Source organism: Jatropha curcas, chromosome 2 (assembly GCF_041381405.1).
Source record: "Jatropha curcas cultivar XTBG-Jc1 chromosome 2, XTBG_Jcur_1.0, whole genome shotgun sequence".
NCBI classification, from domain to species: Eukaryota; Viridiplantae; Streptophyta; class Magnoliopsida; order Malpighiales; family Euphorbiaceae; genus Jatropha; species Jatropha curcas.
In genome coordinates this window covers 23368407-23390161 of record NC_143152.1, presented here as the reverse complement: position 1 = coordinate 23390161, position 21755 = coordinate 23368407, and the positions used below count along the sequence as shown (strand labels likewise).

Sequence of the window (21755 nt, the reverse complement as noted above, 5' to 3'; positions counted from 1 at the left end):
AAATTAAATTGAATCTTTTTCATTCCTTTAATGAATATATTATCATAATTTTTGCCTTTTCCTCTAATTTAATATATAAACCCTACAATTGAGAAGGTGATTAACTAAAGATTTGGTTGCAACAAATGGATAGGATTACAAGAATGAAGACACAGAGGAAGAGGCAAATCTATAAATAAGCTAAAATTTAGGGGCACCATAAAATAAACTCACACTCTCACGTGAGGTGTAATAATATTATAGTAATAATAAATTAAGTAGATAGTGATCTGAAACGTCAAGGTAGCATTTCGCGTGATTTCACTTGCATTTAGAGTTCATTTCGCGTTGTTGTTCGAAAATTTCGAAACCCAACCTCCACTTGTTATATACACAGAAAAATCGAAATCTTTAGGGAAAAATTGAAAAAAAAAAAAAAAGCAGGAAAAAAAGTGGAAAAGGGGGAGAGAGACAAAACCCAGTTTCCGTAGCTTCGCTTTAGCCCTATCTGTATAAGAGAAGAAGAAGAGAATAAGGGAAATAATCCATGAGAGTGCTGCTTGTTCTGGGTAAAGACTAACGAGCGAAGAAAACCACGACGGTTTAATGGCACTAAAGCTTGAACAGCAGCTCAAGGAGTTGGGATCGAAGCTGGAGACCCCTCCTCCTACTAAAGACACTCTTGTTAAGCTCTTAAAGGTACGCATTTGTGCGAATTGTTAACTAATTACTTTAATTTGGTCAGCTTTGTGAACGTGGGTGGGAGAATAGGGGTTATTAGTGTTTTTTCTGTTTGGTTGCTGAGAAAATTGTGGGAACTAAACGAACTAAAGCACAAATTAGGTTTCTTGTTTTTGTCTTTTATGTTGTGGCGGTTCGCTGAATTAGGTTATTTGGAGTTACTGATGTAGCTTGCTTAGGGTTTCCTTAACGTGAGCTCTGAAAAATGAGGTTTTCATACGTCAAATTTGCGCTCTTTTTAGGTTGCAAGTTAGTGTTTAGTGAACTAAGTTTTTGTCTGGAGGTTTAGGAAAGTCGTGTGGTGAAATTTGATTGAAATAGGGTTTATCACTGCATGGTTTCTTTCAAGGTTTGCAGCTAAAAGGGGAAAATTAATTATAGATTAAATAATATAATATATACCGTTCAACATTTCAACTTGTTTCTGTTATGGTGGATTGAATTTCTGGAGGGTAAAAATTTATGCCTTCGATGGACGCTTTTAGTATTTCTATTTGATTTAGTGTGGCTCTGGTTCTTGGATGGGGCTACTGTACCTGTAGACATTAAATGAATAAATTGGTTCTTTGTTAGGTGATGAGCTCAAGGTGCTTTTCACTTGAAGGGATCATCCCATGTTGAAATTTTATTATTAACAAGTCTTGTCGGTTAATAATTGGGATATTTGGTGTTCGTCTTGGACTATTTAACAGTTGAAGTTTTCACCTGTTGGATTAAGTTGTGCACTATGCCATAATGCAACAAATGGCCAAGGCCAAAGCTGATCAATAACTTACTCTAACTTGAACAATTGTTAAATGATTATGCATGGGAACAGGGCCAAAGGGGTGATATTACACGGTCACATCTAGACCTGAAATTTTAATGTTTGCAATTGGCTATTAGACATTGATATTGTGGGTGCAAAAGTAACAATCATAAGAGAGAGCTAATATTGAACATGATGATGAAGCCTCTTTGCAATAACGAGATGATATTCTCAAATATGTCAATGACGACTAGGTGTCAGATATAAAATTGTTAAGGTTGATTATGTGGATAACTTTCACCCATGGCCAATTTGCATTTAACTTTATTGTGGTAACCTTTTTCTCAGGAAAAAAAAAGGTTTTGGCAACCTAATGCGATTTGTTGCACCAAAAATCATCAATTTAACATTTTTGTGCCGATAGTCATTGGGGCTAATTCCACTTAATATTGGTGGAGATGTGGTATGGCAATCCTCAAAAAATCAAGTGATGGCCTCAATTGAGAAAAAAAGGGGAAATCAAAGGTAGTTTTGAGGGGCTAATTTTGCATGTCTTTCAGTGAAATAGCTCATATAAACTGCCACATCAGTTTTCTGGCAAACAGTTGGAATGTGTCTCCAGTAACTTCAGTGAAACTAAATCTGTAAATTTGTGATTTATGCTCCAAGCCTACAACTAAATGAATGTTAGTTATTGTGTTGAAGTTAAGTTTTAGTTCAAGTGACGCAAGTGAAATTTACAATCACGAAGTAAAAGATTCACTGGCAGTGATTTGAAACAAGTTGAGTCTGAAAGCTATATAGAGTTACTTGCTTTCCATGTGAAAGGTAATTATTTATTTGTTTTCTGAACTGCACATGGAGTTGTAAATTTATTTAAGAAGGCCACAGAATGGTTACATCTAATTTCTTGTTCCCTTTATTCTTTTGGTTTCTATGTGATACAAGTGATTACATCTGTTGAAACTAAGTTATCTAGCCTCCCTTTCCTTCTTCTTTTCCTTTCTTATCTTCCTTCTGTCTGACCTGGCTGAAATGGCCTATGATTTGGATCATGTCATATTGTATTTCCTTTGCCTTCTAATATATGAAAAAACCTACCTGCTTACCCATTTGATGCATGTTAGTTTTTCTTTCTTTGTGGGCCCAAAGCTGCTGAACTTAATGGGGCTTCTTTGTGATTCCAATCATTTTTATGGATTTGGACTTTCAATCTTCAATTTTGCTCATTCTGTCATCTAGCACAATTTTCTTTAATCTTTGGCTTTTCTGTTGTATAATGTTCTGTATTTCATGAATATGCATGCGATATTGGGTTCTAGGTACCAAGGCTGTTTTGCTGCACTGTTAATCATGGTTAGACTGAGAATATAGTACTTCATGGGGATTACATTACCTTTGATGCTTTTGCTTGTGTTTCTTGTGCTAATGTGCAAAGTTATGGTTCTTGTTTGGTTTTTATGTAAACCTCTGAAAATTTTCCTTTGCCTGCAGCAAGCAGCTACATGTCTTTCTGAGATGGATCAATCACCATCAGCTATAACAATGGAGTCAATGCAGCCGTTTCTTGATGCAATTGTTAAGCCAGAATTGCTAAAGCATCAAGATAGAGATGTTAAGCTTCTAGTTGCAGCCTGTATTTGTGAGATAACTCGGATTACTGCCCCTGAAGCTCCTTATAGTGATGATGTTTTAAAGGTGCGTATCTTCTATGAAGCTTAGCTAATTTATGGAGTTTAAATGACGGACTTTAATATCACAATTACCTGCTACTTTATTGCACCTAATTGATCTACGTCTCTCTGCAGGATGTTTTTCACTTGATTGTAGGCACTTTTAGTGGGTTAAGTGATACTGGTGGTCCGTCATTTGGAAGAAGAGTTGTTATTTTGGAGACCCTTGCCAAATATAGGTCGTGTATTGTGATGTTGGATCTGGAATGTGATGATCTTGTGAATAAAATGTTCAGTACATTTTTTACCGTTGCCAGGTGTGTTTTATTCTGTGAGTCTTGGGCTAACATTTATAGGATAGTGCCTTTCTTTCACATTTTTGTACCCTTCGTTTATTTAAATGCTGAGATGATTGTTCTCTTGCCAAAATTTCAAACCATGCACTTAAGGATTGCAAATGAGCAAGGTTTTCCATGCTCAGATGGTTGGTTATGAAACAAGCTTTAAATGTAGGCTTGCACACTTGGATCATTTAGCCATAGTTCACGTTTCTCTTTGCTTCATCTTTCCCATTATATGCATAACAGTTACTGTCATTAAAGTAGGATCTTAAGATCGATGCGCATTTCAGACATTCTAAACAACAGTCAATTAATTTGAGATTCATTTTTATTATTTATTATATATATTTTTTGTTTTTTAATTTCTGGAAGGGAGTGCTGTACAATTTTTAAGGATGTTGGTGAGATTAATGTTGAATGTTTTTATGATTGGCATGTAAGAAAGGACAGGTCCAGTTGGAAAACTCAAACACAGACAATTGCATATAACACAAGTACACATATCATGACTGGGTTGCTTTTTATTTGCTTTTATAATTATGCAATAAATGAATTTGTGATTCCATTTTACCAATGGAAAAGAAAAATGCAACATGTGCTGCTTGCTTTAGTATTTCTGTCAAGAAGGTTTATGTGGTAAAAACATATGGGAAAATGCATATTCGGCTTTGCATTATTCCCTTTCTATTGAGGAATTTTATTTATGTGATAACTATTGATCTCAAAAGTTGCACTTATGCAGTGATGATCATCAAGAAAGTGTATTGTCATCCATGCAAACAATAATGGCTGTCCTTCTAGAAGAAAGTGAGGATGTCAAAGAGGATCTCTTACTTGTCATATTATCTGTATTAGGTCGAAATAGAAGTGTAAGCATTTCCTCTTTGTTTTTCATGCTATTTATGGTGATTTCTTTTTATTAATATCACTTCATATTCTTGCCTATAATATTATATTATTGTATTGCTTAAGAAGGAGCTTTTTTTATGATCTCAACTTCCAGGATATTTCTTCAGCTGCAAGGAGACTTGCTATGAATGTAATAGAGCAGTGTGCTGGAAAACTTGAAGCTGGAATAAAACAGTTCCTTGTATCATCAATGTCAGGAGATAACAGGTCTGCAAATAGTCAGATTGACTATCATGAAGTTATATATGATGTTTACCGTTGTGCTCCTCAGATCTTGTCAGGAGTCATTCCTTACCTTACAGGGGAACTATTGGTAATGACAGATTTTGTGCCCTGCCTTTCTTATCTGGTTTGTATCATCATGTCATGTGCGAGTATTATCTTACAGTGCTTTTTGGAAGAAATGGTATTTGCTCAAGTGAAACAGTTCTGCACAGTTGATTTAAATTAATCTTGAGCTTAATATCACTTTTTGGAAGAAATGGTATTTGCTCAAGTGAAACAGTTCTGCACAGTTGATTTAAATTAATCTTGAGCTTAATATCACTTCTACTGTTTATACATAGAATCCTATTTGTTGTTTCTCAGTACACAATTTTGAATATTTGCAGACTGATCAACTCGACATTCGTTTAAAAGCAGTGGGGATAGTTGGAGATCTTTTTGCTCTGCCAGGCTCTACCATCAGTGAACCCTTTCAGCCAATCTTTTCAGAGTTTTTGAAAAGGTTGGCTGATAGAGGAGTAGAGGTCAGAATGACTGTCCTGGAACGTGTCAAAAGCTGTCTGCTGTCAAATCCTTTGAGACCTGAGGCTTCTCAAATGATCAGTAAGTCTATTGAGTGATTCTACAGAGCATGTATTTGCTCGGTGTTTATTTTGATGTATTTCATTGTTTTCAGCTGCTCTCTGTGATCGACTATTGGACTATGATGAGAATGTCCGAAAACAAGTTGTTGGTGTCATTTGTGATGTGGCATGCCATGCGCTGAATTCCATGCCTGTTGATACTATAAAACTAGTTGTGGAACGTCTTCGAGACAAATCTGTATGTATGCTTTTCCTTCATTCTAAAGTGTGATGAATTGTTTCTTAATTAGCTGCTAGCTATCATTTATAGTATTTCAAGTTGTATCTTTTTTTTTTTCCCTTTCTTTTCTTCCAGCTACTTGTTAAAAGGTATACCATGGAGAGACTGGCTGAGATTTTCAGGGTTTATTGTGTGAAGTCCTCTGATGCCTCAGTCAGTGCCACTGAATTCGATTGGATTCCTGGAAAGATTTTGAGGTGTTTTTATGACAGAGATTTCAGGTTAGTTGACTTTTGTTTGCTAGCTGTACCAAGTCGTTTCTCTTTCTTCTCTCTCTCTCTCTCTCTCTCTCTCTCTTAAAATTCCAATAATTAATGGTTGTCCTTCTTCCTTGTCATCAAAATGCTGGTGGTGGTGTGTTTATCATGCACCACTGGGACTTGGGGGCTTTCTGTTGTTAATGTAGATGCTGTTTTATATGTATGCTGAATAGCATCGTTTTAAACATCAGCAGAATGCCTGAGACAATTTAAAATGGATTAGAATTTGAGAAATACTTTTTCTCCTCTAAATTATGGTTAAACATTTTTGTAATGTTTTAAATCAATTTTGCAGATCAGATACAATTGAATCTGTTCTTTGTGGGTCCATGTTCCCAACTGAGTTCTCAGTGAAAGATAGAGTTAAACTCTGGGTCAGAGTGTTCTCTGTATTTGACAAAGTGGAGGTTAAAGCTCTTGAGAAGATGCTGGAGCAGAAGGCACGGTATGTTATAAATGCTTGGTTGACGTCAGGCAACTGCAGCTGAGATTTGATAAACCTTCCCTCTTTTAATTTTATGTATTTGATGCATTGTGTACTCATTTTCAGGGGATTTCCTCTTGGATTGCAGGTTACAACAAGAGATGCAGAGGTATCTATCCCTCAGACAGATGCATCAGGTTTGGAAATTTTGGAGATTGAATTAATCAAATTGAGGCCCAAGGGATTGAGCTAAGAATGTCAAAAATTAAATTACTGTTTTCTTGTCTGAGTACAGGATGGAGATGCTCCAGAGGTCCAAAAAAAAGTTCTGTTCTGTTTTAGGATCATGTCTCGGTCATTTGCCGAAACCACTAAGGCTGAGGAGAATTTTCAGATACTTGACCAATTGAAAGATGCCAATATCTGGAAGATTTTAATAAACCTGCTTGATGCAAACACTGGTTTCCATCAAGCTTGTATTTGTCGGGTAAGCAGTGAGATTGTTATGGGTTCAAATAAATTTGTACTAACCCACTGATACCAGCATGACCGTGTTGGCTTTTTGAACATCCCATCAGACCATTGCTGGTGATTTAGTATTACCATGTTGTATTATTGGTATAAAGATTCCTCCTACAGGCATGATCCGTGTTTAGCTAGCAACATGTGTTCTTTTGCTGCAAAGGCACACTCTCTTGTCACTATCATTGGATTACCAACTGCTTTTACGGCTATCAATGGATCAAATCATTACTTACTTTGGAGAGTACTACTGCAACTACATTTTTTTTACTTCCCAAATTAACCAGGCAACCTGTCACTAATATGATTTTAGTTGAAATGTTGAGTAATTTTTTTGACTATAATTGGAATTGGTTTCTATGAATTGTTCATATTGACAAGAATTGGACCCAATATCAACCTCACTTGAGTACCATTGTTGTGTTACTAACCAGGGGGATTGATTAGATTTTGATGATAAAATCGATGTTAATTGCAAATATCATAAATTCTAACTCATTGAGTGAACTAATTGAATTGGTAACATTAAGTTTGATCTTGTTTTCTTGATGACTTGGTTGATGATGAATCTTCATATTGCAATTCGTTTTTATGGGGAAGTTTCTAACATGGACAATCCTTTCATTTTTGCAGGAGGATTTGCTTAAAATACTTGGTGAAAAACATCGGCTGTATGATTTTCTGAGTAATCTCTCGTTGAAGAGTTCTTATTTACTTTTCAATAAAGAGCATGTAAAAGAAATTCTTTTGGAGGCTGCCACCCATAAGTCTGCTGGAAATATGCAATTTACTCAATCCTGCATGGATATACTGGTGGTAAGAACACACGTCTATGCTGAAATTATTCATTAATAACTTGCCTGTATTCTTGCAAGGGATGTAGTTCTCACTGCTCAGCCTTTGGTAGTCTTTCTGATGGTTATTGTGACTGCATCACTTGAGTTGAGAACTTTTTGCTGTACCATCACATATGAGATTTTTCTTATGTGTTATCATTATCTTTGTAGCTCTATCATGAGCTTGCTTCGTCATAAACTTTGATTATACAGTAGTATTATGTGATTTATTTTTCTTAGTTTCTTTCTGCTTTCTTTAAACAATTTTGAAATTTTGTGCGTGTAAATCTTCAGCTTCTTGCACGCTTCAGTCCAATGCTATTTGGTGGGGCTGAAGAAGAATTACTCAAGTTTTTGAAAGATGATAATGAGATAATAAAAGAAGGTGCTTTGCACATTTTGGCAAAGGCTGGTGGTACCATCAGAGAACAGCTTGCGGTGTCGTCAAGGTGCGGCTCTGGATAATATTGATATCTTATGACCATTGTTTTTATATATGCTCATACACTTCTTGTTGCTTACCTGTAGTTCAATTGACCTTATATTGGAGCGTCTCTGCTTAGAAGGGAGTCGAAGACAGGCCAAGTATGCTGTGCATGCCCTAGCAGCAATAACAAAAGATGATGGACTCAAGTCCCTATCTGTTTTATACAAGGTTATTTTTTATCCTTGTATTTTTTTTTCCTTTTATGCACCATTGTCATTAGATCTATTGAATTATGGCCATCTTGATGTTTATAATAAAAATGGTATTTACAAAAATTGATGTCTCTTGATTTGCAGAAACTTGTTGACATGCTGGAGGAAAAGAGAGATTTGCCCGCTGTACTGCAATCTCTGGGATGCATAGCAGAAACTGCAATGCCAGTTTTTGAGACCAGAGAGAGTGAAATTGAAGAATTCATAAAAAGCAAGATTCTTAAATGTAGCAGTGTATGTCTTTGAATATCCTTTTGACTTGTGTGGTTACTACCCATTCATGATAACTAATTTTGATATTTGCTTCATGATTGCAGAAAGCAGAAGAGAATGCAAAAGCATGCTGGGATGACAGAAGTGAACTTTGTTTGTTGAAGGTTGGTTATTTTTTCTTGATGTTTTCATTAATAGGATGATTTGGTAATATCAGTATTATGCTTGATGGTGCCACTGGATTTGTTCTTTACCTTACTCGTAGAGGGTGAGGAAATTGATCTTAAAACCTAACTTTGTTTAGGAGAGAGGAGAAATTATGAGAAGGGTATTTGAGGGTTTCCCACTATTTTTTATTTACTTCAGAACCCTGAAAATGCTTATCCATAAATTAGGCAAGGGGAAAGACATTTTATTTTATTTAATCAATTGCAAACTTACATTTTCTTCAAGAATCCGAGATATCTTTTTCCTTTTAGCTTCTTTTAACTTCATTTTTTTTTGGGATGTATTATGTTGGTTATATTTTTAGCACTTCACATCCCTTCTGTTTGCATTCTAACTAAACAAGGTGAGCAGAATTAATGTTTTGAGAATAGTCTGAACAAGATGATGGTGAACTCTTTACTTCCCTCTTCCTACATATTTTTGTATGACAATTCATCCCCTTCTCTTCATACTTCCTAAACAAAAGGTTACCTTTGCTCTACTGATATTTATATTGATGTAAGTAGTACTATTACAGTCCTATGTTGGATTACACCTGCGATTTGCCTGCAGATATATGGTATCAAGACACTGGTCAAGAGCTACTTGCCTGTCAAAGATGTGCAACTTCGCCCTGGCATTGATGGCCTTCTGGAGACCCTTAGGAATGTACTTCTTTTTGGAGAAATATCAAAAGATATTGAATCAAGGTCTTATACTCAAAAATTTTTTATAAATTGTATTACTGTAGTTTGTTGATGATTATTTTGCAAGTTGTTCCATTTCATGTACAGTTTGTCTTATATACAGTTCAGTTGACAAGGCTCATTTGAGGCTTGCTTCTGCAAAAGCGGTTCTTCGTTTGTCAAAGCACTGGGATCATAAGATACCTGTTGATGTCTTCCACTTAACCTTAAGGACACCTGAGGTAAGGTCCTTTGAAATGCTCCTTTACATCAACTATACCTCTTTGAAGTGAATGATTAATCTTGTTTTCAATTTTTCTCCTCCTTTACCTATTTCTTTTGTGTTTTGTAGATTGCTTTCCCAGAAGCTAGAAAACTTTTCCTTAGCAAAGTTCATCAATACATTAAGGATCGGCTTCTGGATGTGAAGTATGCTTGTGCTTTCTTTTTTAATACATCTGGATCTAATCCCCTTGATTCTGAAGAGGTATATATGTTAAAACTGATTTATTGAAAGTTATTATTATCAGCAGCCAACTGAAGTGTGTATCATGCTTGATTCGAGGTGAGCATTCTGAATTTATCTCTTATTTAAAATGACAGGAGAAGCAGAATCTAGCTGATATCATTCAAATGTATTACCAAGCAAAGGCAAGACAACTCTCTGTACAAAGTGATGCAAATCCCTCAGGAGCATATCCTGAAGACATTCTTCCTTATTTGGTCCATGTCCTTGCTCATCATTCATGTCCTAATGTAGATGAATGCAAGGATGTTAAAGCATTTGAAACAATATACCGGTATATCTACTTGCAGCTTTTGTTTTATTTTGAATGTGTTTTATGACATTATTTTTAATGATATAGTTTCATAAGTTAGAGCCAAAAAAAAAAAAAAAAGGTCTTAAGAAGAAAATGGAACTGACATAGGAGATACCACTAATTCTATTCTGTACTTTTTAGGCAATTGCACTTGATTCTTTCTGTTCTGGTGCATAAAGATGAAGATGCCAAGTCAGAACCTAGCACAAACAAAGAGAAAGAGAATTTAAAAGAGAGAGAGAATTTATCTGCAATAGTTTCTATCTTTCAAAGTATCAGGTGTTCAGAAGATATAATTGATGCTACAAAGTCAAAGGTTGTGCACTATATTCAAAGTTTGTTGTCATTGTTAAATTTTACATAATTATTTGAAGGTCAAACAAACAATGGGTAAAAGTTCAATGATTGCAAAACACCAGCTGATTTATGTAATCATTGACATTCACAGAATTCACATGCTATCTCTGAACTTGGGCTGTCAATCACCAAGCGCTTAGCTCAAAGGGAGGATGATTTACAAAGGTCGGCTTCATCAGTTTCCCTGCCTCCAATACTTTACAAACCGTATGAGAAGAAAGAAGGGGACGAGCTGGTACCTTGTCTCCAACTTCAAATTTTTAATTTTCATGTTCATTTGATTTTTTTTTTTAACTATATTGACCGATGGAGAAGAATGTGCCAATTTATGTCTATAGATTAATTTTGTTATGTTGCTGTATTTTAAATTTTAATACACTAGATTCACTTGTTTTGTTTCATATATTTTAATATGTTCTCTATCTTTAGTTGAATACCATGGTATTGATGCCATTCCATGTGTTTTTGATAGGCAACTGAAGGAAAAACATGGTTAGCTGATGTGCATGTCTTGACTCAACTTGAATCACTTAAGCTAGAAAGTGATGGAAAGGTATGCTCTACTCCTTAAGGGTGCTTTTTAGCTACAACATAATGTATTGCGATATTTGTTGCCACTTGTAACTTGTGTGCGCTTTCTGTGATCACATCAGATTAATTCAGGTATTCCTGAGGATGAAGTTCTAAAGGATGCTGAAAAAGAAGCAAATGAGGTGCCTCTTGGGAAAATAATAAAACAGTTAAAATTGCAGGGCACCAAGGATGGCAAAGTTAAAAAGAAGTCTTTATCAGCTAAAAAGAAAAATGCTGAAAGTGATGTTGATATCCTGAAGATGGTCAGGGAAATCAATTTGGATAATTTGGGGGCCTTATCTAGTAAGTTTGAGTCAAGCAATGGTCACAAACATTTTCCAAGTGAAACAAAGTCGGAACCAGGGCACCAAATAGCTAAAAAGAGAAAGGTTACTGATGTAGCATCTGTTCCAGTACCTAAACGACGGAGATCAGCTTCTCATAGTGCTTTCAGACTATCTTCGAGCAATTTATTTAATCCGCTTAGTGCTTCAGGGGATGATTCCAGCCCTGATGCAAAGGATAAAAAGTATGTCCGAAGGAGCACCGAGTCTGACTTGTTGGTATCATGTGTGCGAAAGAATATAAGCTTCTCGTCAAAACATAAAGGCAAAAGCTCTGATTTTGGTGATAATAGTAAGGAAAATGAGGATAATGATGATTATAATCTGAAGGTAAGCTTTTCCCTTTTACTTAAGAGGTAGCAACACCTTAATAACTTTGAATGGTTAATTTCGTTGATGTTCATCTCTTATTACTTCTTCTGTTATAGAAGTCTATTGAGTCAGGAGACACTGATAACATTGATGGAAGTAATAACTTCAAATCTTTGACTGGAAGCATGAAGAAGAGAAAAAGAAGAAGCATCGCAGGGTTGGGAAAGGTTAACATCTTTACATGCTTTTTGATTAACATCATCTTACTTTCTCATTTATATGTAGTTGTGTATTATTCTTGAAACTAATATTAAACATGGTTAAATAGCTAGTGCACAGCTTTGTGACGTGATCCTAGCTTGAGTGGACAATTTGAATGTACCTTTTGATTTTTTATATGTTGTTACTTGCTTTTCTCTATTTCCTTCTCTGTTATTTGCCTTATTATATTTGGAGCTTGCACTTGTTTTTGGTGGCCTAGAATTAGTTTGTACTGAACATCTATGCAGATATTGCTGGTATCATATCATTTTTCCTTCCAACACCAGCATGATTGGTGCTTTAAGTTATTCCTAATGTTGTCTTGGCATTTTTATTTGGCCCATCTTTTCCTTGTTCTTTCTTTTTTTTAACAATGTTTGGATCTGCTTCAGTAGTCCCCTTTTCTCCCACTTGTGATTTTGAGGCAGTTGTAGAGGTATAACTGGTTGCTCTAACCTGCAAACCCTATGCCTGAACCCATATCAAACCTGAAATAACTAATTTTTAAATTTAAAACGTTATCAAAAAACCCAAAATTTGTAAATAAAAATCCCCAAATAATATTAAAAATTACAGAAGAACTCAAAATACCTGAACAACCCAAAATGAATTCCCATAAGTCAGCCTATGAGACACACCCAAACTGACCTTAATTTGCCTATTCCGATGTGCTTGGCACCCTGTATTTACTTGAGTTCCACAATTGTTCTGTTTTTCTTGTCCAATTTTATTGTTGTTTGAATATTATCAACTATTGCAGTTGTCAGTCTCTTTTTACTGGTGATTCTTTCAGAGCATGCATGTAATTTGTTTTCCTTTTCAAGTTATTTACTTATCAGGGTTTTCTATGTGCCTTAATAGTGCTTTGGATAGTTTCCTTGCTAATATATGATTATTTCCCTTTCTTTCCAGTGCACAACAAAGAAAAGTGGCATTGATATGGAAGAGGTAATTGGTTGTAGAATAAAAGTTTGGTGGCCCATGGACAAGCAGTGAGTCCTCCTTCATCTGTACTTTTTTTTTTGAATATTTATTTATTTATTTGGTTTGGAGTGGTGTTGGGGGCTTGTGCGAGATCATTATTTCATTCAAGGTCAAACTTTCATTGAGAACAATATTTCCTGGCTTTGCATTCTCACATCTTTGTTTTGGTTCTGCACTTTAATTGATCTCTTCCAGTGTGCTAGTCAAACCACCTAAGACGACTCTTTCCTCTCAAGGAGTCATGAGCTACGCTGCTTTTCAGATTTAATTTTTATTGTTTTGTTGATGTATTTCAAGATGCTCAAATCTGGTTATGCTTTTTTTTCTGGGTGTTATCATTTAACAAGAAGATGCATAATTCTGGAAAGTAGTACTAGTAATAGGGGTGATATAGAGTTTGGTACCTGTTATTAAAAAAATTTTGAGTTGAAAATTTTTACTATTAAGGTATTCCTTTTGTTCAACAAAATTTTAAAAGTTATATCTAGCATTTGCAGTAATATCCTTATGGTGAATTATATTTGTTTTAATCAACAGATTTTATGAAGGCACCATCAAGTCGTATGATCCTATAAAAAGGAAACATGTGGTATGGTACTTTCTGCATCATTCTCCCTATCTCTCTGATTATGATTCTTATTCCCTCATATTTTTTTTCTGTTGCTACTTTGCGAAGATATTATATGATGATGGAGATGTAGAAGTGCTCCGTCTAGAAAAAGAGCGCTGGGAGCTTGTGGACAGCGGTCGCAAAACTATTAAGGTTCTACTATCTTATTTTCAGTACTTGTGCTAAAACAATTGAATATATCCTTTTCAATAAAGCTACCAGCAGTGCTTATTTTTTCCCCCTTCACTATTTCAGAAGGCAAACTTATTGAAGCATACCCTGTCAACTAAACTGTAAGTATTGCCTTCTAACTGAAGGATTGTAAAGCTTTCTTTTTGTGAAACTGAAATTTTTTTATAAAAATATTATCTGCATTTGCAGTGATCTGCTGTATTTCTACGATTATCCATGTCATCTTGTCTTAGTCATGGCGTTGTTTCTTGGTAAAGCTTGCTTTTTCTCTGAGAATTCCTTGTCTAATATTTGTTTTACCTGTTTTACAGCTCGCCTGCACAGAAAAGAAAAAGTGTGGGTAATTCACATCAAAAGAAGAGATCAGAAAATATGTAAGTGTGAGAAGCCCCATCAGTGGAGCAGTCTTCTACTTGTGTTTTTATTTCTCTAATGGCACCATGTATTGGTTGGTCGATTGTGTTTGTGTTTTTATTTTTTTTATTTTTTATTTTCAGAGTTAAAGGCAAAAGAACTCCCAAGAAAAATTCCAAGCGCATACATAAAGAACCTGAGGACAAGGACGACTCTGATGTATCAAATCCTGAACCCTCTGAGGAATCTAGAGGAGATGAAGCAAAACCAGGTGATGTACCTACTAGTTTTCAAATTGATGTCAGTTACTGTGCAATGTCTGTGTTCTTGTGAAATGCTAAATCAACCTTGCATGCTTACGTTTCACAAAATATTTATAGAGAAAATTCATGAGTTAATGTGGATCTATTATTTGTTATTTAGGCAAATTTTATCATTTAAATTATGTTTGGTAATTTTGAAAAAGAAGTGTTAGTGGTTGTATTTTGTTTGTTTGGTTTACAAGTTCTCCTATTCTCTTGATGTTTAAAACTTGCATGCAAGCTATATTTTTATATCATCTCATGAGTCATAATTATATCGCTTTCTCTCAGGTGATTCTGATGGGGAACATGCTGAAGGGGTGACACAAAACCCAACAGATATGGATGAATCTGACAAGGAAGTGACATCAATTTCTGGAGAAAAACACTTGGAGGACACACTGGAGAACCAAAATCATTCCGAGGAATCTGATGGAGAAGAAAAATCCAATTTGGAAGTTAAAGATTTTGCGGATACTGAGAGTATACCAGAAGATGCTAAAAAAGATGCGGCAGAAGAACCCCATTCAGAGGAACGAGAAGATGAATTAAGTGAAGGCCTAAAAGAGGAATCTAATAAAGACAAATCGGACTCTGAAGGGGATCAAGATGAAGATGCAATTGGGACTGGTCAGAAAAGTCTGGAGAAACTAGATGCAGAATCGAGTCCTTCCAATGCTGGGGATGCTGAATTCTCTGACAATGAGCCTCTTGTACTTGCCTTTTGAATTGCATTTTAGATTATTTTGATCCATCGAAACATGTTTAACATCCCAATTTCACTCTTATAAAATGCAGAGCAAATGGAAGAATAAAGTACGAAAATCAGCATCAAGACAAGCAAGATGAGGATTTGAGGCTGCAAACTGCCAACTGGACAAAGAAGACACGAAGCCTTGGTTTGGTTCTGTTTTAGACTCTAATCCATTTTGTTTAACTGGAGTAGCTGGCAGGAGGGTGAAAGAAGATGAAAGGTATTTAATGTTGTAAACACACTAATAAAATTTCAGAAGTGGTTGCCTCTGATCACATACGAATGTAAAGTAACAGTAGGCTCTTCAGTAGGAATGTAATGTTAGTCTCAGTAGTGTCCTGTCCTGTAATTGTGTTTGGACTAGTGGTAGAAGAAAAGATTGGTATAATGGTTCATGGATTGTAGTGTAGTCCACATCTTTCTAACCACCAAATGATAGGTCACTTGTACAGTTATAGCTGGGAACAGTGTTGTATGTTAGAAATATTCATGTTTGATTTTTGACACCCATCAAAGTGATAATGTTAGACTCTCTTGTTTGCTTTAATATTTAAGGGTGTAACTTTGGATCTGAATATTCTAATCCATGTCAATCCATATCGAAATTTGGTTTACCAAATGTTAATTTGAAATGGAATTTTGGAATACAGAATTTAAAATGGAATGCATTTTTTAAAGTATTGGTATATGAAATATGGGATGGAAAATGAAAATAAAATTCCATATTTCAATTTATATATCAAAATTTTATTTTATTATTTTTAATTTATAATTATATATTTTAAAATAAAATATTTGAATAAAATATCGTTAATTCTTCATATTTTGTAAGAAAGTTTCAATTTCATTTTAAAACTACATAGTTTAATAAAATATTTTAACCTCAATCCTAATTAGTAATTAAAATATATTATGTGCTTGAATATTCATATATATGATTCCAAGTTATAATTTTTTTACTTGTTATTTGATTATATGGTTTAAAATAATTTTTTTTAGTAGATTTAGCACATTTTAATGTATTTGGTGACTACATATATTGATACATCTTACCTTTTGTTGATTTTATAATAATAATAATAATAATAATAATAATAATATTATTATTATTATTAATTATTAAGCTGTTAATTATATGAACTGAATTATTAAATGTTAAGGGTAAAGTATACCCATCATCTATAAACACGTAAGATTAAATATTTTGATTTTTAGTTATATGTGATATTAATTTATTATTTTTAAAATTTAATTATATCTTTTAGTGTGTATATATAAAAATATGGTAATTATCCCTTGTTTAATTTAAAATTTACATATTAAGAAATATCATAATACATTAGATTTATATTTGGTTAAGAAATTTGGAACTACCGAATTTCAATGGAATGATATGAAATAAAATTTTAAATTCCAAAAAATATTTGAAATGGAATGGAATGCAATTTTAAATTTCAAAATATTTTTGAACGGAACACCACAATTAATATCAATTTGTATAATTGGTAGGAAGCCACATATGCGTGTAAAGACTCTGAATTTTAGGGCACTTTGTCTGTTCATCTCAATTTCATCTTTTATAGCGATAGTAATTTAACGTCAATTGGAATTAAAGTTAGCGAAATATGATTTTCAATAGGGACCTTATGAAAATTTTCTCTTCAGCTGCAAACATCCCTCGTTACAAAGCGGGATGGATCACTTTTGCTTGTGAAGAGAGTGAAGGGCGTCATGAATTCGTGTTTAAGCAGCAGGTACTAGGGATGGCCGGTTCATGGAATCCCCTCTCCAAAATTTTTTACACATTGAACTTGAAATTGCCCTTGAATTGCTTGCTTCGACTAATGGTTTTGATCATGGTTTTCTCGATCATGTATATGTTTTGTAGAAAAAAAAAAATACAAATTCAATTCTAAGATTAGGTTTTCCTTACAAAAAAATTAGTGTAAATTTTAAAAAATATTAGTTAAATTTTATTTTAAATAACTTTTAAAATGCTAATATCATATAAAAAATAAAATTAATTAATTTTATAAAATAATCAAATAAATTATCATTTGATGTTATCAAAATGTTATTAATTAAATAAATTGTAAGCTTTTTTTTAAAAAAAAATTTGAAAAATGCTTTAAATAATGTAATTTTAGACTTATTCAACTAAGTGTAAATCTGTTGGGTTAAGTATTATTTGATTCAGTCATCCTTAATTAATTTTTTAATTTGTAATGGTTAAAATTCATGAGTAAATTATCTTAGGGAGTCAATGTAAGGATGTGGAAACTGTGGAGGTCAATTTAGACGACTGCGTTTTGACAAACAACAAATAATTTAGTATTGCAAAAGCTGCCGCATGGGGTACGTTAGGATAATTTTCTTTCCCAGAAAAGGAAAATAAAAATGAAATGATGATAATTTTATTTTTAATTTATAATCAAGTATTTTGTAAATTACTAACTTAAAATTGACTCGTCTTTCTATTGGGGTCTGCTGTTGAAAATGGACTTCTATTCTATGCCTAACTAACGTAGAACGAGTCCTCTAATTTCAGTTTCATTTTCTAGTTAATCCAGAAGTCATGCAAGATTTTTCCGAGACAGAACACTGCTTACCAAAATTTCTATATAGAAAATAATCTGAACCTTCCTATACGTATTCTCCCATTTCACTGTCGCAAACTAAGAAAGAAACAATTATCTTAACTAGATTCTAAATTGGAAACAATATTTGCTTTCACATTTATCAGTTTCATACTATTTTAATTCGCAACTTCAAACTGCCAAGGAGACGAAACTTGCACTTCCATGTTCATGAGCTTTAAAATGGATATCCAGTTTTTCTTGATTATTCTATTGTTTCTTCTTATATCACCTCTCATTTCTTTATCTGCTTCTGATTTTGCTTTAAGGTGGAACTCGCATCTATCTGTGGAAAATCCAGAGGACATTTTGATTTCACCAAATGGGGTTTTCTCTGCTGGATTTTATCCTGTTGGTTTCAATGCTTATTGTTTTGCTATATGGTTCAGCAAACCATCTTGCCAAAACAACTGCACTGTCGTTTGGATGGCAAACCGTGACTTCCCAGTTAATGGCAAACGCTCAAAATTCTTGCTGTTAGAAAATGGTAATCTTGTATTAACAGATGGTGGCAAGTCCACTGCTTGGTCGTCAGGGACTGTATCTCTATCCCCTACAGAGTTACGCCTCCATGATACTGGTAATCTTGTGCTTCAAAATGCAGAAGGTGTTGTGGTTTGGCAAAGTTTTGATTCACCTACCGATACTCTTCTTCCTTTCCAACCACTCACCAGACATACTCAGCTAGTCTCATCGCGAAGTCGCACCAACTTTTCTTCTGGTTTCTACAAACTAATCTTCGATGAAAATAATATTCTTCGTCTCGTCTACGATGGTCCAGATGTTTCAAGTACCTACTGGCCATATCCATGGCTTCAAGACTGGGACTATGGAAGGTTTCCATACAACAGCAGTAGAATTGCCTCTTTTGACTCGCTAGGCAAGTTTACTTCTTCTGATAATTTGGGTTTTATATCAACGGATTATGGAGAGAGACTCCAGCGGAGATTAACAATTGATTATGATGGGAACACTCGATTGTATAGCCGAAAGGAGGACAGCGCAATTTGGATTGTTTCATGGCAAGCCAAATCTCAAGTCTGTGAGATTCATGGAATTTGCGGACATAATAGCACATGCAGCTATGATCCGATTTCTGGTATCAAATGCTCGTGTCTTCCGAAATATAAGATAAGGAATACTGCTGATTGGGCTTTTGGTTGTGAACCGGAATTCAATCTTTCATGTGACAATGACACAGAGTCCAGTTTCATTCGACTTAAACATGTTGAATTTTATGGCAACGATGCTTGGTTCTACAAAAATGTCAGCTTAGAGTACTGCGAGAAAGCATGTTTACAATCATGCAATTGCAAAGGATTCCAGTACAGGTACGTTGGGGATAATCCAATCCCATATTGTTATCCTAAAATGTCATTGCTTAACGGGCAACGTTCCCCAAGTTTTGGTGGAGACTTTTATTTGAAAGTTTCCAAAAGCAATCTATTCTTAGGTAAACATACAGTTGTTTCAGGATTCGGGTTGGATTGCTCCGGTGAGCTTGAAGTGCCTTTGAACAGAAAGTACCAAACAAGCGGTGAAAATGGGACCTTGAAATTCATACGTGATTTCACCTATGGGTTAGGGGGAACCGAGATTGTTGTCATCTTTGTTGTCTGTTGTTTCTTGATTAAGTCTAAGAAGGATTCTGATGAAGCTACACAAAGTTACCATCCTGCAGAAACTGGATTTAAAAGATTCACTTATTCTGAGCTCAAAAAGGCAACTGGAAACTTCAACGAGGAGATTGGAAGAGGAGCAGGAGGAATTGTATACAAAGGGATGTTGCCTGACAATCGAGTTGCAGCAATCAAACGACTTAATTTAGCTAAACAAGGAGAGGCTGAATTTTTAGCAGAAGTCAGCACTATTGGGAAGCTTAATCATATGAACTTGATAGAGATATGGGGCTATTGCGCGCAAGGGAAGCACAGGCTTTTGGTGTACGAGTACATGGAGCATGGATCCTTGGCAGAAAATTTATCTTCAAAAGCACTTGATTGGCGAAAGCGGTTTGAAATTGCCATAGGCACTGCAAGAGGACTCGCTTATTTACATGAAGAATGCTTAGAGTGGATTTTACATTGTGATGTAAAGCCTCAAAATATACTCCTGGACTCAAACTACCATCCAAAGGTATCTGATTTTGGCTTATCTAAGCTACTAAGCAGAGGCAAGCAAGAAAACTTCTCAAATATAAGAGGAACTCGAGGGTACATGGCTCCTGAGTGGGTTTTCAATTTGCCAATCACATCCAAAGTGGACGTCTACAGTTATGGGATTGTTTTATTGGAGATGATCACCGGAAAAAGTCCAGCAACACTAGCTGATCATGGCACAGAAACATGTGAGGAGATTGAGCACAAAAGATTAGTGACACTGGTGAGAGACAAGAAAGTTAAAGCTAATGGAATATCCTCATGGATTGAAGACATCGTGGATCTTAATTTGGAAGGAAAATATGATCAAGATAAGATGGAAACTCTTGTAACATTGGCCCTGCAATGTGTGGATGAAGACAGAGATGCTAGACCTACTATGAGCAAAGTCGTTGAAATGCTTCTGCACCTTCAAAGTCATTAGGCTAACACTATTTGCTTTCATTATCATTATTGTCTCTGAGTTTGTATCGTTCTTGGCACTTAAGGTTTTTCTTCTTTTTAAATAAAAAAAAAAAAAGATTTTATAATTTCAATAAAATCATCCATTCTATATATAAATCTAGAAATAAAAATGAATAATGAGATTTCCGAACGACGCCTTTAATAAAATTTGGATATTTTAAAACAACTTTAGGTTTAGTTAATCAGAAAATTACATTTTATTAGTTGATGAAACATAATTTATGGTAATTATAATAATGATTGAAAGTTATTATTTTGATTATATTTTATAATATTTTATTTACGAAATAGATAAAATAAGAAAAAATATATTCTTTTTTCTTTGTATTTATATGATTTGATTGGATATAATAAAATTTCAAATAAAATATACATAATAATTTATATAAAAAAATAAAAAAGTATATATATTACTTTTATTAATATTTTAATATTCTTTTTTCTTTATATTTATATGATTTGATTGAATATACTTTTTTAAAAATAAATTTTCAAATAGAATATATATAACTAGTCACTTTACGCGGATTGTTTTGATAGTTTATAATTTATAAATACATATTAAAAATTTTTTTTTCGGCAAATTACTTTATTGTTAAATATTTTATTTTATAAATTGTATTTAATATATTATTATATAAAAAATTTATTTTTCCCGTGGATTACTTTATTAAATTATCGTATTGTAGAAATTTTAATAAATTATCATGTTTATAGAAATTTATTAAATTCAAATTCACTGCTTCAAGTAAATTATTGATAGAAATGAAAAAGCATCCGCCATTACTATCCTGCCAAACGAAGCTTTAGCAGTAAACTGCGTCTTTTACCTTCGCATGCTTCTAAAAGAAGATTCAAGAAATCTTCGAATATTTTTGCACAAAATCAAAGCTTTAAACCTTAAAGTGATTATAGTAGTAGAAAAAGAAGCTAACCATAACCATACTGAAACATCCACCGCCCAATCCTGAGAGATCCGACGGCGGATGTCACATTCAGTGCCGGAGACACCGTCTAACTTAACACAAAATCATAAAATCAAATTATGAATTAGAAGTGATTAAGTATCCACAAGTTTAGCGAGTAATTTTTTTTTGTTATAAAAATATATATTTAACTTATGAAAAACGATTTGGGAAAAATCCTACAAATTAACTGCAAGAGTTTCCCTTAAACTGAGTTCACAAAAAATGTGAATACCAAAACACTTCCTAATCCAAATTCCAACTCCCAACAACTCCAATAACAATTAAGCAACATAACAACACTTTTATATCTTCATAACTATATAAATCCTCAATAGC

At 34.1% G+C, this 21755-nt stretch overlaps 2 protein-coding genes across 3 annotated transcripts; both read left to right on the top strand.

Moving 5' to 3' along the window:
- Window positions 1-374: 374 nt before the first annotated feature.
- LOC105636207 (binding protein) lies at window positions 375-15738 on the top strand. 2 transcript variants are annotated; one of them, XM_012219415.3, is made up of 33 exons: window positions 375-678; window positions 2963-3166; window positions 3277-3458; window positions 4225-4351; window positions 4486-4704; window positions 5003-5219; window positions 5293-5438; window positions 5556-5701; window positions 6036-6185; window positions 6313-6361; window positions 6460-6651; window positions 7320-7502; window positions 7817-7971; window positions 8051-8177; window positions 8306-8455; window positions 8539-8598; window positions 9215-9351; window positions 9452-9569; window positions 9680-9814; window positions 9931-10127; window positions 10290-10464; window positions 10597-10740; window positions 10978-11058; window positions 11159-11752; window positions 11854-11961; window positions 12908-12987; window positions 13517-13568; window positions 13656-13742; window positions 13845-13882; window positions 14093-14155; window positions 14279-14406; window positions 14729-15150; window positions 15236-15738. In XM_012219415.3, exons 1-33 carry the CDS (start codon window positions 586-588, stop codon window positions 15284-15286), a joined length of 5010 nt encoding a protein of 1669 aa, XP_012074805.1. In that variant the 5' UTR covers window positions 375-585; the 3' UTR covers window positions 15287-15738. The 2 variants fall into 2 exon arrangements, with proteins under 2 accessions (XP_012074805.1, XP_012074803.1); XM_012219413.4 differs by having other exon boundaries at window positions 11851-11961.
- Window positions 15739-17814: 2076 nt separating this feature from the next.
- On the top strand, window positions 17815-20530 carry LOC105636206 (putative receptor protein kinase ZmPK1). The gene has a single exon (XM_012219412.4). The coding sequence runs from the start codon at window positions 17993-17995 to the stop codon at window positions 20408-20410; it is 2418 nt and encodes an 805-aa protein (XP_012074802.2). The 5' UTR covers window positions 17815-17992; the 3' UTR covers window positions 20411-20530.
- Window positions 20531-21755: the final 1225 nt, after the last annotated feature.

Excerpts from the sequence above, each read along its gene's own strand:
- LOC105636207 (XM_012219413.4), top strand. The coding sequence starts at position 586 with ATGGCACTAAAGCTTGAACAGCAGCTCAAGGAGTTGGGATCGAAGCTG. Across the intron at positions 3,459-4,224 it reads ACATTTTTTACCGTTGCCAG|TGATGATCATCAAGAAAGTG; the intron begins GTGTGTTTTATT and ends GCACTTATGCAG. Across the intron at positions 10,741-10,977 it reads AGAAAGAAGGGGACGAGCTG|GCAACTGAAGGAAAAACATG; the intron begins GTACCTTGTCTC and ends TGTTTTTGATAG.
- LOC105636206 (XM_012219412.4), top strand. The coding sequence starts at position 17,993 with ATGTTCATGAGCTTTAAAATGGATATCCAGTTTTTCTTGATTATTCTA.